This window comes from Haemaphysalis longicornis, unplaced genomic scaffold, assembly GCF_048455015.1.
Source record: "Haemaphysalis longicornis isolate Haplotype H1 unplaced genomic scaffold, Haemaphysalis longicornis Haplotype H1 scaffold_10, whole genome shotgun sequence".
Taxonomy (NCBI): Eukaryota; Metazoa; Arthropoda; class Arachnida; order Ixodida; family Ixodidae; genus Haemaphysalis; species Haemaphysalis longicornis.
The window spans coordinates 61,204,760-61,217,958 of NW_027526204.1; the positions used below are offsets into that span (position 1 = coordinate 61,204,760).

General features: G+C 44.3%; 1 protein-coding gene across 1 annotated transcript in view; it reads left to right on the forward strand.

The window, feature by feature from the left end:
* Nucleotides 1-13,199, forward strand: part of LOC144158624 (multidrug resistance protein mrp-7-like) — a 97,563-nt gene that overhangs the window by 45,585 nt on the left and 38,779 nt on the right. Inside the window, exons 10-11 of the mRNA XM_077689642.1 lie at nucleotides 5,393-5,574; nucleotides 10,672-10,747. Coding sequence (XP_077545768.1) covers nucleotides 5,393-5,574; nucleotides 10,672-10,747 — 258 coding nt within the window. The remainder of the gene's footprint in view (nucleotides 1-5,392; nucleotides 5,575-10,671; nucleotides 10,748-13,199) is intronic.

A 13,199-nucleotide genomic window follows, 5' to 3' on the forward strand; every position in this document is an offset into this window, starting at 1 on the left:
GATGGACCCGGATGTCAACGGGCGCGCGCGTTTGGAACGGAGATGCTAGGAATGCGTGATATCGTCTGCGTTTCCTCACGTAGCTTCTCTGCCCTCGCTGCAGCACAGCACATCAAGTACAGAAAATTACGGAAACGGCTCGTGAAATGATCAAAATATTCCCACTAACGCACTACTTGTGGCGCGCGGAGTAACATCCGGCAGCGGTGATGAGGCACAGCGGCAACTTCCGTTGCTGTTCTTAAGTTGTAACAGAGTAGATTGGGAAGCTGAATAGATGAAGGAGATGATGAAATTGGGAAGGCGAAGTGTAACGCTTGCTATAACCGCAAATCTAGAACGACCTCCTCCAAAGCATCCTGTATCCTTAAAGATGTGGCAAACAGAATGGTAACTTTTTGGCTTTGAAGACGAACACTTTGCAATTCCTATTATGGCTGGGGCCCTTACAGAAGTACAAAGATTTAGGTTCAGCGCCACTCCCCTGTGTAAGAAGCACCTTAAATGATCTCTCTTTCGTCAAAAACTTATGAAATGTCATCTTTCGGTTATGAAGCAGCAGTGCGAAGAAATACTTTTTTTTTTATATTAGCCCCTTCTCCATTCCTGACCCTCCTGTATATTAGATCGTTGAACCTCCTTTTTTTTCTTTTTTTGACTAGTACCAGAAAACTAAACACGAGCTGGCCCTCGACACTAGTGATAAGTGTAACGAAAAGCTAAACTCACACCCAACGATGAAAAGCTCCCTCTGCAGAAAACTCTGTAGTGATCCCGCCATTTCACTGTCAAATTTCTTTAAAAAATTAATAGGGCAGCCGTTTCTTCTAAATTTCTATATTTCGCTCTGTAAGACCCAAGAGCAGGACAACCACCCGTAAAACCACCGAATGCTTAAAAGCTTTTTCAGCTCAAATTTAAAAAAAAATTCTAATACACCACACCTACTTCAATTTAAACGTAGACTTTGTGTTGAATATTTCACATTTTAGGCGATTGCAATTAAAGGAATCCGTCTTGACTTTTGTGGATATTATTGTAGGTATCTCCAACTTTTGAAGACTACATTTGTGATATTCTGCGCGTTGTTATGCTTAAATATTCCTCTACTTTTATATTATTTCTTCTCGGATACCACGATGCTCAGGCCGTTTTTCAATTTCTTTTCTTTCAGGAACTGAGTTACCGTTTTGTCCTTTCTTAAATAAGTAACTTTACCATACTCGCTTCATGTTTTTTTTAACCCTTTCGGCCCATGAGTTCAATTTGGAGGACATTACCCAAAATTCTTCTAGCGCGCCCAGAACAAAACTGAGAAAAAGTTCTTCAAAGATGCGTCTTGCACTACATATCACTATTATTGGTTTCTTTTTCCAAAGCTGATGGCAAGAAAAAGTAAGACAGTACAGTGAAGATCAGACTGACAATGGCGTGACCCGATGGACCGAAATCATAGTTGATGAAATAGCTGTAAATAAAAATACTTGCACTACCAACTTTATTTTTTTGTGTGTGCGGGATCATGGTTTTGAAAATTTAGGAAAACAACCAAAAAATAATTTTTTGCTGGAAATTAAAACTTTAAATACCTTATGGCCTAATTAGATGTAGTGCCTGTAAATGGGAAATTACTAGCAGCACTAGCTCATTTTTTTGTTTTTAAGCTCATTGCGTCGAACAGTTTGGGGGAACACACAGAAAAAATATTTTCCTTGAAAGAAAAAATTCATGGCTGAAAGGGCTAAATTCCTCATTCGAGGTCCCACCCGTGGTTTCAAACACTTAGCACCTCCCACTGGGGTTTTGCTTATTTGCCTAATATCTACACTCATTAGAATATTGTAATATATACACTCATTAGAAGTAAGACTCAAAATTCCGATTGAAAATTTTGTTTGTAGGGTTTAACGCGCCAACGCAACGCAGGTGATGAGGCGCGCCGTAGTGGAGGGCTCCGGATTAATTTTGACCACTTGGGGATCTTTAACATGCGCCGAAATCTCGTACACACTGGCGTTTTTGCTTTTCGCCTCCATCGAAAAGCGGCCGCCGCGGCCGGGAACCGAACCCACGATCTTGTGCTCAGCAGCGCAACGCCTTAGCCACTGAGCTACCGCTTCGAGTTTATTTCAAATTTTTATTTATCCGCAAAACTCAAATCTAGGACCCAACCTGCCATCCCCTTATTTCGCTTTTATGGCAATAAAACAACGCAGGACTCGGCCGGTGATCCCAATTTCTATGTCACCTGCACACCTCAAGCGGTGAATGCCTGCAAATAAAGGCAGTATACATGGTGTAACTACTGTGCTAGTATGGAATGCAACAGTATGCATGGCGCAAGTATGCACTGGCTGACTTGTCCATACACACGTTTAGCAGGGACGACTTCTAGGCAGACTTTCTGGCATCAGGTACGAAAAGGAACCACTTTGGCCAGCAACGCAGGCCGCTAAAAGCACCAGACCATAATACAAACAATTCGGCTTATCTCTAAATCACAAGTCAAGCTAAATAAAATTTTTGTATGAGGTCGATAGGCTCGCGAAAATTTCAAATGCAGTGCGATCAACTGAGGTTTTCTCACAGAGCACAGGAGGAATATCAAATCTGCCCAATCTGTCAACACTTCAGGTTAAATTGAAATTTCTTTGTCAACGGATGTCGAGATCGTAACAGCTCAGCATGGCTGATGGGTGGGATATGCCCGCCCTTACTTTTTCTCAATCTATTCCTGACTTTGCCTGACAGTTGTGCTGCCGAGCACGAGGACGCGGGTTCGATTCCCGGCCGTGGCGACCGCTTTTCTGGTGGAGACGAAAAGCAAAAGCGCCCGGGTGTACGAGATTTCGGCGCACGTTAAGGATCCCCAGGTGGTAAAAATTAATTCGGAGCCCTCCACTACGGCGGGCCTCATCACCTGCCTTGCGTCGGCGCGTTAAACCCTACAACCAATCAATTACTTGAGCGACAGTGAATTAGATGTGGCGAGCCATTGTTGCTTTCATTACAGTGAGCTATGTTTTATGTTATTGCTAATTGCGCTGGAGGAAGTATGACGACGCATGGTCCGTAGCACGTCTAGATTTCGTTTCCTAAATATGTCGCTCATGGCATCACTTTTATCGGCAGTCTACTTAAAGGAGCCATAAAGAGAAAATACAACTTGGTTTAATTTGAAAGAACTAAGATTCAGTATCTCACTCAGGTCCATTACATCCACAAAAGATGTTTTTTTAACAAAAAAAAGCAAGAAGTATTTAAAAACTTTCAAATTTTGCGCCACAGTGACGGGTAATGAGCAAGAACGACATCATAGGGCCCAACAATAAAACGTAATTTTCAGTGCGTTAACTGCACGTTAGCATTCGAGTGATGCGGTCAAATGGAACTAGAGGCCCCATTACAGACGTCCAGTCATGTGTCGTCACGACAGGCTAGCTAGGCGGCCGCCAATCGCACAAACAAGGTTCCGTGACGGCATTGAAAAGTTGCGGGAAATTATCTAGGGGGTCGCGACTGCTTCATGCGTTTTCTTTAATATCTCCGTTATTTGTTCCAAGATTGCGATGATATTGGTATTATTGTTATCGGGACTAAGCAGTCTTTCTAATAAATCCAACTTGTATTTTGTCTTCATGGCTCCTTTAACCTTGTAGTCATAATTATTACGGATAGGAAAAAGATATTGCGCTTTTTGTACATTTCTCGGTAACAACACGAGCGGTCATCCATTTATTTGGAATTAGTGAGATCAAGCTCCCGCGATCTCTTCTGACGTGTGCCGAGAAAAGGTTTTGGTTGAACTCAGTTGCGCGTAACCATCTAGGATAAAACTTACCAGCGAAGGTCCGTTGAAGCTTTTATGATAACGACAATTTTTGCTGAAGTGATTACTCTGAGGCTATTAAGTGTGACGCAAAATATTTTCGCACCAGTAATAGAGGCAAAAACTTCTTTTGAGCGCCTTTACAAGTTTAGCACGTTGCTTTACCAGGTTCTAGCGCCATGCAAAATGTCAGCCTTTAGTATATGGACTGTACCTTTTGACGCAGAATGAAACAAAAACTGTATAAAGTTTTCCCGGGTAATTTCGCGGAGTTGACTTCCAAATTGGCTAGTTGTTCATTTGAAACGTTGCTTTCCTGCAATGGTTTTAGTAGGTTCGGAAGTGGCAGCCGTTTGATCAAAGAAGCTGAGAAACAGAAACACATTTTTTACACTCGGGTAAAAAATGCCTTGCATCAGTAACTTCTCTTCCTAGATCAGCATTACTTGCTGTGAGAAGTAAATGCTTTCTTTATTTTTGAAGCCATTGACTTTACAAACAACAATACATGAATACCCTAGACGTTTCTCCAGCAACTTAGCAGATTGGTCGCAAGCTACTTCTTAAACAAGGGAACCTTGCAATTTTCCATGCACCAGCTTGAGGGTAGTGAAATGCTTCTAAACTATCAAAATTAGTGAGCGGATCTTACAGCCAGCAACTTTAGAGAACAGTGTAGCGTTTCTAAATGTGTAACAGTTTTACCGCTCAGGAGAAGTTTCTTCAAATCTCGTTCTCTCTTGCGCTTGAAAGAAATGGTGAGTACGTTTGGCGGCTTTATAAACGTATTGGTCCCTCTCCCGACTGGGACTGGTACAATCGCTGCCTAACACGCTTTGCTGAGTGGTCCATCTTTGTTCATCGGCTGTGTGGTACACATATTACAAGACAAATGCATTCATTTACTTCCAAGAAACGAAGGCGTATACTTACACACTTTCAGCTCTATTTCGATCACAATCCTGTGTTTTATTTACGTCACGACAAGATTGGCAGCAGGTATTGTCCGCGTGCAAATATCTAAAGACATTATAAATGTCCAACCTGTGTACAAAGTTACTTACAATAGTGACTGCTTGAAAGGAGAGTAAAAACTTTAGCCTGTAATTTGACGATACAAAAAGAATGAGTATGCTTTTGTTTTGTCTAGAGTGCTAAGCTAGTATTTATGAGTTATTCCACCAACAGTTTGGAGTTTTAAAATCAGTTGCATCATTTTTCTAGCACACAGAAACAGTTGTACGAACATATTGCGTGGAAAAGAATTGACGAACCTAGTTTAGGTGAAATAAAAAACGGATTCTAAACGAAAAGAAAATGCAAATGCTGTTTTAACGTACGCAAGCCAACTAGAGGAGATTTGTAAGTATGGATGAGCATTGATTTGGAAAAGGTTGGATCTTTTCCCTAATGAGAAACGTAAGTCGGTTTTTACATATGCATTTGCTCGTTTGTTGCCTGTTAGACTGTTTGATAACGGTAATTAGAGATCACTGTGAGCTGTCCTTCTGATACGTACAGTTCTGCAATTTCAGTGTTTATGCTCTGACCTTTACGCTTTAGACTCGGATACTGGTGTGCAATCAAGCGAACTACCTGCATGCTATGGATAAGCTTATACTGGTACATGGCAAACGAATCAAAGTGTATAAAAACCTGGAAGACCTCATAAGGGACCCAGAAGCACCCAAGAATTTGACTGAAGCATTCCACAGCGACCACTTGGAGAATCCCACTGGCTCCAGGTAAATAACAGTGAATACTCTAGGACATGAGCTTTTTCTTCGGCGACGTAAATACTGGAAGCAAAGCAAACAATTTGGGGATTTTCTTAAACGGCTGAAACGGATCTAATGCGGCTTCCTCAAATTCACACTCCAAACAACAGCACTCGTGTATAAATCCAATGGTAGAGACCGGAACCGAATTACTTTGAAATTGAGTGTACTGCCAAGCTTAAGTCCTTAGGGTTTAAAATCAGCGCGGAAACACGGTATACGAAGGAACAGGAGGCAGAAGGAGGGGCTCTAATAGTTTTCAATGTGTCCTGATCAGCGCTTCAAACTAGGACTAATAGATGTTACTGAAAATGCCGCTACCTTATCCATGGTACATGCCGAGTGTGCGTGCGCGAATGGCGAGGTGGGAATTGGGTGAACTGTTTCAAGACAGAAGAGACGAGGGTGGGTCATCTTCATTGTATCCCTATGGGTTTGTCTTGAAACTGATGAGTATAGGTATCCTGTCCGGAGTGTTCAAATAATTATTCTTACAGTTCCTTACAATCTGCCAGCTTCAGGTGAAGAACGCGCACGATGGTGTCTTCCAGTGTCAGGACGCTTTCAACGCTTTTAGTGAAGCTAGGTGGAACCCATACTACCTGCTTGCAACAATGCAAGCTCGCCAGGTCTTCCTTTTAAGTGAACAGCACATTCGGGGCTCGCCTTGTCGGCGTAGCTCATTCGCTGTTCCACTTTTTGGTGTCAAGCGACCGCCGGAATCAGACGGCGATGCGAGATTACCGACCCAAATAGAGTCCCACGATGTAACCGTAACGGCGTACCACCAACCTTCGAAAAGCAAGCGGTTGATACGGTCATAACCTTTCGAAACTCGTGAACCGCGGGCGCTTGTCATACATCTCCCCGTTGTCTAGCGCAAAGAAAACTTCAAGTATATTTGAGGCAAATTATACTGAGCTAGAACAAGCATCCCCCGCGCTCATTTAGTTAGGAACGCAGATTGGGTTTGTTTTTATGAGAGCATTCGAAAATAAATTACAGCTGTTCCACACAAATTGAAAGCTGGCGGAAGTGCAGAGTAGTGATTCGCCATAATGGTCTGTGGTGCCGTCATCCGCTCACTGCTACAACCCAATGCAATTCAAATTTCCCGCCTTCGCAGTGACCATGCTCCCCCTGCCTGAAACTGCGCCAGCGGGAGTTCTGTTGTTTTTGTGCTCGCTTTTCCTCCTGCACAAGCCACCGTTCCACTGCCACTTTTTCTCGCTTACTATCGTAAAAGCCAACCCAACGATCGTTCCTAAATAAATGAACGCGGGCGCTGCCGTTTAATTACGTATTTTTTGCCGCAAATGTTCCTACAGTTTTCTTTGCGCTAAACAACAGGGAGATGTATGACAAGCGCCAGTGCTTCACGAGTTCTGAACGCTTATGACTATATAAAATGCTTGTTTTTAAAACCCTCTCGGTTACACCGCGACGACAGCCGCTATGACGGAACGCGGTGTGGCTGTACTTTGGTTCAGCGATCGAACAACGGCGAAAAGGCGAGCCCTTAAAGTGCTCCGCACTTAAAAAAAATTCCCCCGCATTTCCCCGAGGGGGAGAATGTGAAAGTGCGAATGCACGGTTGTCGGCCCGCTTGCGGCGCTTGCGCTCGGCCCCCGCAGCCCACCGCCTCGCCGCCTTCTCTTCCATCTCTTCCATCGGGTTTGTAGTATCACGTGTACACCACGCAGTTATCAAGCCGCTATAACGCCGCTGAGTCGCCAACGCACGCCGCTGACGACGTAGTTTGAATGCGTTAAAGATATAAGGCGCGTCACTAACACTGATATCAGCGTCGCGTCCGTGGCTTGGTCGGTAGAGCGTCGCGCTGCGGCCGCAAAGTCCTCGGATCGAAACCTGGCGCCGGATGCTGTTTCTTTTTTAAATATAGAGGAGCACTGCGGACGCCGCCGCCGCCGCCGCCGGCGGTGGATGGTTTGGGGTCGCTTATAAAGTGCATTCGCACTTAAAAAAGCCGCCCGCATCTTCCCACGGGGGGAACTCGAGTAAATGCGTCGCATCTACTCGAGGCAAGCAAAGCATCACGTCAAGCGAAAGCCAAGCAAAGACGCCCTTGACTGAATTCCGAACGCGCGCTCCACCGCTTATATACGTTGAAGGGACTGCGTAAGCCGGTCCCAGTCGACGACGTTGGCGTACTTGTACAGCGGCGAGGACCCTAGGTGTTTGAGCCAAGCGCGGATGTTGCTCCTCCGGAGAACGGCACACCGGTTATATGTGCAGCGCGCCCGAAGGAGAGGAAACCGCGGAAGAGAGAGTACTGCACATGCGCCGGCCCCAGCGCGTCTGCCGCGGCTATGACGCAACGTGCCGCGGCTATGACGCAACACAATCCAACACAATCCACTTTAATTCAATCCAATCCAAATCCAATCCAAGCCAAGCCAAGCCAATCCAAGCCAATCCAATCCAATCCAATCCAATCCAATCCAATCCAATCGAATCCAATCTAATGCCCTCGCGAGAGAGTGTTCGAATCCAATCCAATGCCCCTCGCGAGAGAGTGTTCGCTTTCGCCTCGACTCGACGCGCATGCGCAGTGAGCGTGCGGACTACGGACGCCAACGCGGGTGACATCGTGAGTTACTGAAATGCTCTGCATTTAAAAGCCGCCCGCATCTTCCCACGGGGGGAACTCGAGTAAATGCGTCGCATCTACTCGAGGCAAGCAAAGCATCACGTCAAGCGAAAGCCAAGCAAAGACGCCCTTGACTGAATTCCGAACGCGCGCTCCGCCGCTTATATACGTTGAAGGGACTGCGTAAGCCGGTCCCAGTCGACGACGTTGGCGTACTTGTAAAGCGGCGAGGTCCCTAGGTGTTTGAGCCAAGCGCGGATGTTGCTTCTCCGGAGAACGGCACACCGGTTATATGCGCAGCGCGCCCGAAGGAGAGGAAACCGCGGAAGAGAGAGTACTGCACATGCGCCGGCCCCAGCGCGTCTGCCGCGGCTATGACGCAACGTGCCGCGGCTATGACGCAACACAATCCAACACAATCCACTTTAATACAATCCAATCCAAATCCAATCCAAGCCAAGCCAATCCAAGCCAAGCCAATCCAATCCAATCCAATCCAATCCAATCGAATCCAATCTAATGCCCTCGCGAGAGAGTGTTCGAATCCAATCCAATGCCCCTCGCGAGAGAGTGTTCCCTTTCGCCTCGACTCGACGCGCATGCGCAGTGAGCGTGCGGACGACGGACGCCAACGCGGGTGACATCGTGAGTTACTGAAATGCTCTGCATTTAAAACGTTCTTCCGTAACGGCGCGTTCCAAACTGCGCAGTAAGGGCCCAGGCATGTGCGACATGAATGCCAGCAAAAAAAGAAAAGAACTCCCGCTTGCGGTGTTCCAGCGAGCACTGCGAAGGCGGAAAATTTGAATTGTATTTGACAAACATCCATTCCAGTCACCAAGAGAGGAGTGAGACTGGGAGGCGAAGAGCGTGATGGGTGATAGCAGTGAGTGGATAACGGCGCCACAGCCCATTACGGCGATTCACTGCTGTGCACTTCCGACAGCTTTCACGTTGAGCGGAACGGGTTTAATTGGTTTTCATACCCTATTCGTTATTTCATTTCGCAGAGGTAGCAATTGTTTTCGGATATCCTGCAGGAGTTATGTTGTTCCTTTCAAATGTTTTACTGGGGACTCTCCAGACTTGCCATGCGCAAATTAATTTCAACTTTTTTTATTACTGGATTGGATGGCTGTCATTTCAATTTCTAGACGAAGTTTATTGTCCGGGGGTTACGGTAAGTGGCCTGACTATAGCTTATCATTCGGGGAGCTTCATACTGTAAGTTGCATAATGTACGCTGTCCGCAACTCTCTCTCTGCATTTAGTTGAATTTAAAATATTGGAAATATTTGCCAAATAATCTTTCAGCAGGCAATGTTTCATACATAACGCCTTCGCAAGCCATTGTGACTAGCTAATCTTTCCTAGGCAAGAAGCAACTCCCATTGTTGCACAGTATTGGCCGTCTATTGTCACTCGAAGTGTTGCAAAGAAACGATTCGCCGATATGAACAATCCAACTAGGTGGCCGTTACGCCAAATGTACTGGGCTGGCTAAATGTGGAGCGTTATTCTAATGCTTTGCTTGATCCCTCCTACCGAAACTGAATACTTCGAGTCTTTCATTCTTCTGCACTTTTGCACTGTGTATTTTCAGCAAACGCAGGGCGTCACGCCATTCGTCCGTTTTCCCGGTTGTTTATTCAGTTTTCGTAGTTATTTTGGGAGATTTTGTATTTTTGTTTTCTTGGTTTTTTTGGGGGGGGAGATGGTGTATGGGATGCATTTTTCTCAGCTTGCTGTGAAACAATGGCAGTTACTTAGTACGTACGAAAGAACCGCTAGTCACAATAGCTTGCACAGGCGTTATGTACGAAACATTGCCTCCTGGAAGATTATTTCATAAATATTTCCAACATTATAAACTAATCTTAGCATTTTATAGAAATTTTATTTGTCTACCTGCTGTTATTCTAGGTTTTTCAAAATTCCGTTCCACCGATCATAGTTATTGAGACTATTTCAACGACGAAATGTGTTACTACCGGTGAGTTATGGTTTTACGTGCAATCCACGGTGGTATTGGATCGGTACATTCTCGCAATTCTTATGTGTGTTTACGCCGTTTTCTTCGCGGTATTTGTGATTTTTGTCTTTGTTCTGGGAGGCAGTGTCTAAAATGAATGCTTCTGATTTCGTTGGGTCATTGATATATTTTTGCGTTTTTCGGAATGTTGTATTTCTTTATTTTTGAAAATACCATTTCACTTATTTTCTTCATTTAGGTTACTGTAACGAATAAATGCGTTGCTTCTGCCAATTATGCCTTTTTGGGAAAGTGGTAGGTGCTACATCGTTCCGCTTGTGGAATGTATTCGGCAAGAAATGCGACGCATTAACATATCTTTCGTTTCGAACGTTGCTATGAATTTTATAGCGCGGAGCTATCACAGTGTCTTTATCACTAGCCACATGTGACATAATTTGCGTGTTCTTCAAAATTACAGCTCTCACAACGATGAACTAGCGGACGACGATGTCATCGGACGAATAACCGAAGAGGAACAGGGAGTGTCGACAAAGGTAAGATTGCTATACGTGTGCATAAATGTGGGCCTAGAGTGGGCATGTTAATATAAGATCACAAAGACATTATTATACACTTCCACTCCCTATTTTTATGCCATTGAAAAGCCTTAATTAATTGTTCCGAATTCCCTTGAGTCATCCCTTGACCGAATTTAACCAGATTTACTGCATGAGCCCACTTCTCATCTTGGCCTTTACAAGAGCATTTTGAATACTGGCAAATTTATTACGTAGTTACCCTGAAAATTGTATGCTTGACCGGAGACCACCCTTTCCCTTTATGAATCTCGAAAATCTGCAATGGCGCTCTATTCCCAACTCCAAGCGCTTCAGCACTTTATTTTTAGGGAATGTCTCCTGTATGTGGCCGTAGTTTTGTTCGAACCACCCTGATAAGACGCAAATTTTCGCTCAACAGCTATGCACTGTACTACAGAATTGATCATACCAATTCACTGATAGACTTAAACGCTCTTGAAGAAGGGCACTCGGCATCCCCCCGTTTCCACTGCTGGTAGTTCTCCCATAGTGGGGATCAGCGATGAATACTTCTGCGAAATACTTACACTGGTGTACGTCTTACAATATTTAATAACTAATTCTCAATTCCAAAAGGCAGCCTCATTCTTTGGCTCCTTCAGATTCGTTGAAATTTTCTCACCTCGACTTCTATGTATTCAACAGAATGTTCTCCATGTACCTGCTAAGATCAGTAATAGCCGTAGTACTTGGCGACGGATATATGTGCCGGACTGCCACAAAGTGCGTACCTCAACACTCCAACTTGCGTGATGATTTCGTCGCTAAAGGACTGATATAAGCTAAATATCAACTACCGGTGATGCCAAATGGGGCGTACACTTGCCCTGGCATCCTGAGTCCTTCCTCCAATCGAGCCTCCCGCCGAGGAGATCCAATCGATTTCCCCATGCGTAATCATCGCGGAATCCTCCCCTCGGCAGAATGGAGGTGACAAATGGAGCGCAGGAGGGACTCAGAATGCAGCCCTCGGAGTATTACTGGGCGACTTACAAACAAACTGAAATTGGCCCAGAGGGTCATAGAAACAAAAAAAGCGTGCTTGGGGTAGCAATTTGGAGCAGTGGAACAGACGCTTGCTTAGGGGAACAAACTCACGTAGAAGGAATTTTGGTTCACCTTATTCGAACTAAATGAGGCTGCACAGGTCAGATAATGCAGATAAAAAAAGGCGTGGCAAACAAAATAGGGGAGGACTGGAGATTCACTAGTGGAATTAACACAGAAAATCCTGAAAGAAAGAATGTACTCGGCAAAATCAGAAAAGAAGCAGCGGGAAATCTTCAAGACAGCCTTGTTGCAAGGCGGAATCCTTCAATCTAGATATTTCATGGAATGCGTGAGGTAATTATAGTGAGGTACACAAAAGTGTTCCCAAAAAGTTGAAGTAGCACGAGTAGCATTATTCTGGCGATGGCTAGAATGCGAAACGAGCTTCGAAGGGTTTGGTCCAGGGAGCTGGTAAAGGGGTGACGGGTGCGGCCGTGATGTTCGGCAGAAGGTTGAAGAACAAATGTCGAAATACGCTGTCGCCTTGATATTTTTAAGAAGTTATAAGTATCGTCGGTAATTTTTTGTACTAACAATAGTAGTACTCAAGCGTTCCTCACTGAGCTTTATCACTTTGTTTTGTGAAATGAAGCTCATGTCCGGGCGAAAATATACGCGGGTTTAGAACATAAAATGAGCTTTTATGTATTGTCTGTTCTAACCTACTTCGCTTGAGCGCACAGGACAGTTCTTGTAATACTTCAACCATATTTTGTATAGACGACAGAACGTCTATTCACCTAACAAAGTACAGCTTAGTTTAAGAAAAAATATCGGTAATATACACGCAACGTTCCTTCTGTCACTCGAAATGGTTAATGTTTAGAAAAAGTCAGTGTACCTTAAGCATACGGAATAAAAAATTCAACGACTATTTGCTCTCCTCAGTAGGGGTTTTATAGAAGTGCAAGCGTTTAAATGCTGCAAAGAATACGCATGTGCATCATTTCGTACTTCGCTCAAAGCCGAAGCTATTGCACACATTTTTGATGCCTGGTACTCTAAATTGGTAGAGGTGGTTGAGCTCTAAAATATAAAAACTGGTAGTACCGATAAACTGTTAATAGTAAAAACTGAGTTCCAATTCACTAAAATGATTTAGAATGCTGATAACTTGTTATTTGTCTTCATAGACCTTCTAAAACATAGCAACAAAGAAACGGTGGTTTAGGTAGTCGGGACTTAACTCATCCGAGTATTAAGTTAACTTTAATTAAAATAGGGCAGAAAATAAAAATAAAATGTTATTACAAGGTGGCAAACTGCTGCAACAAATGTGTGTCATGCCTTGCGGAAAATAAATGCAGAAGAAAGGAATGTGCCTTTTCTGGGCATGCTAGTGGGTGTTATACCCTAC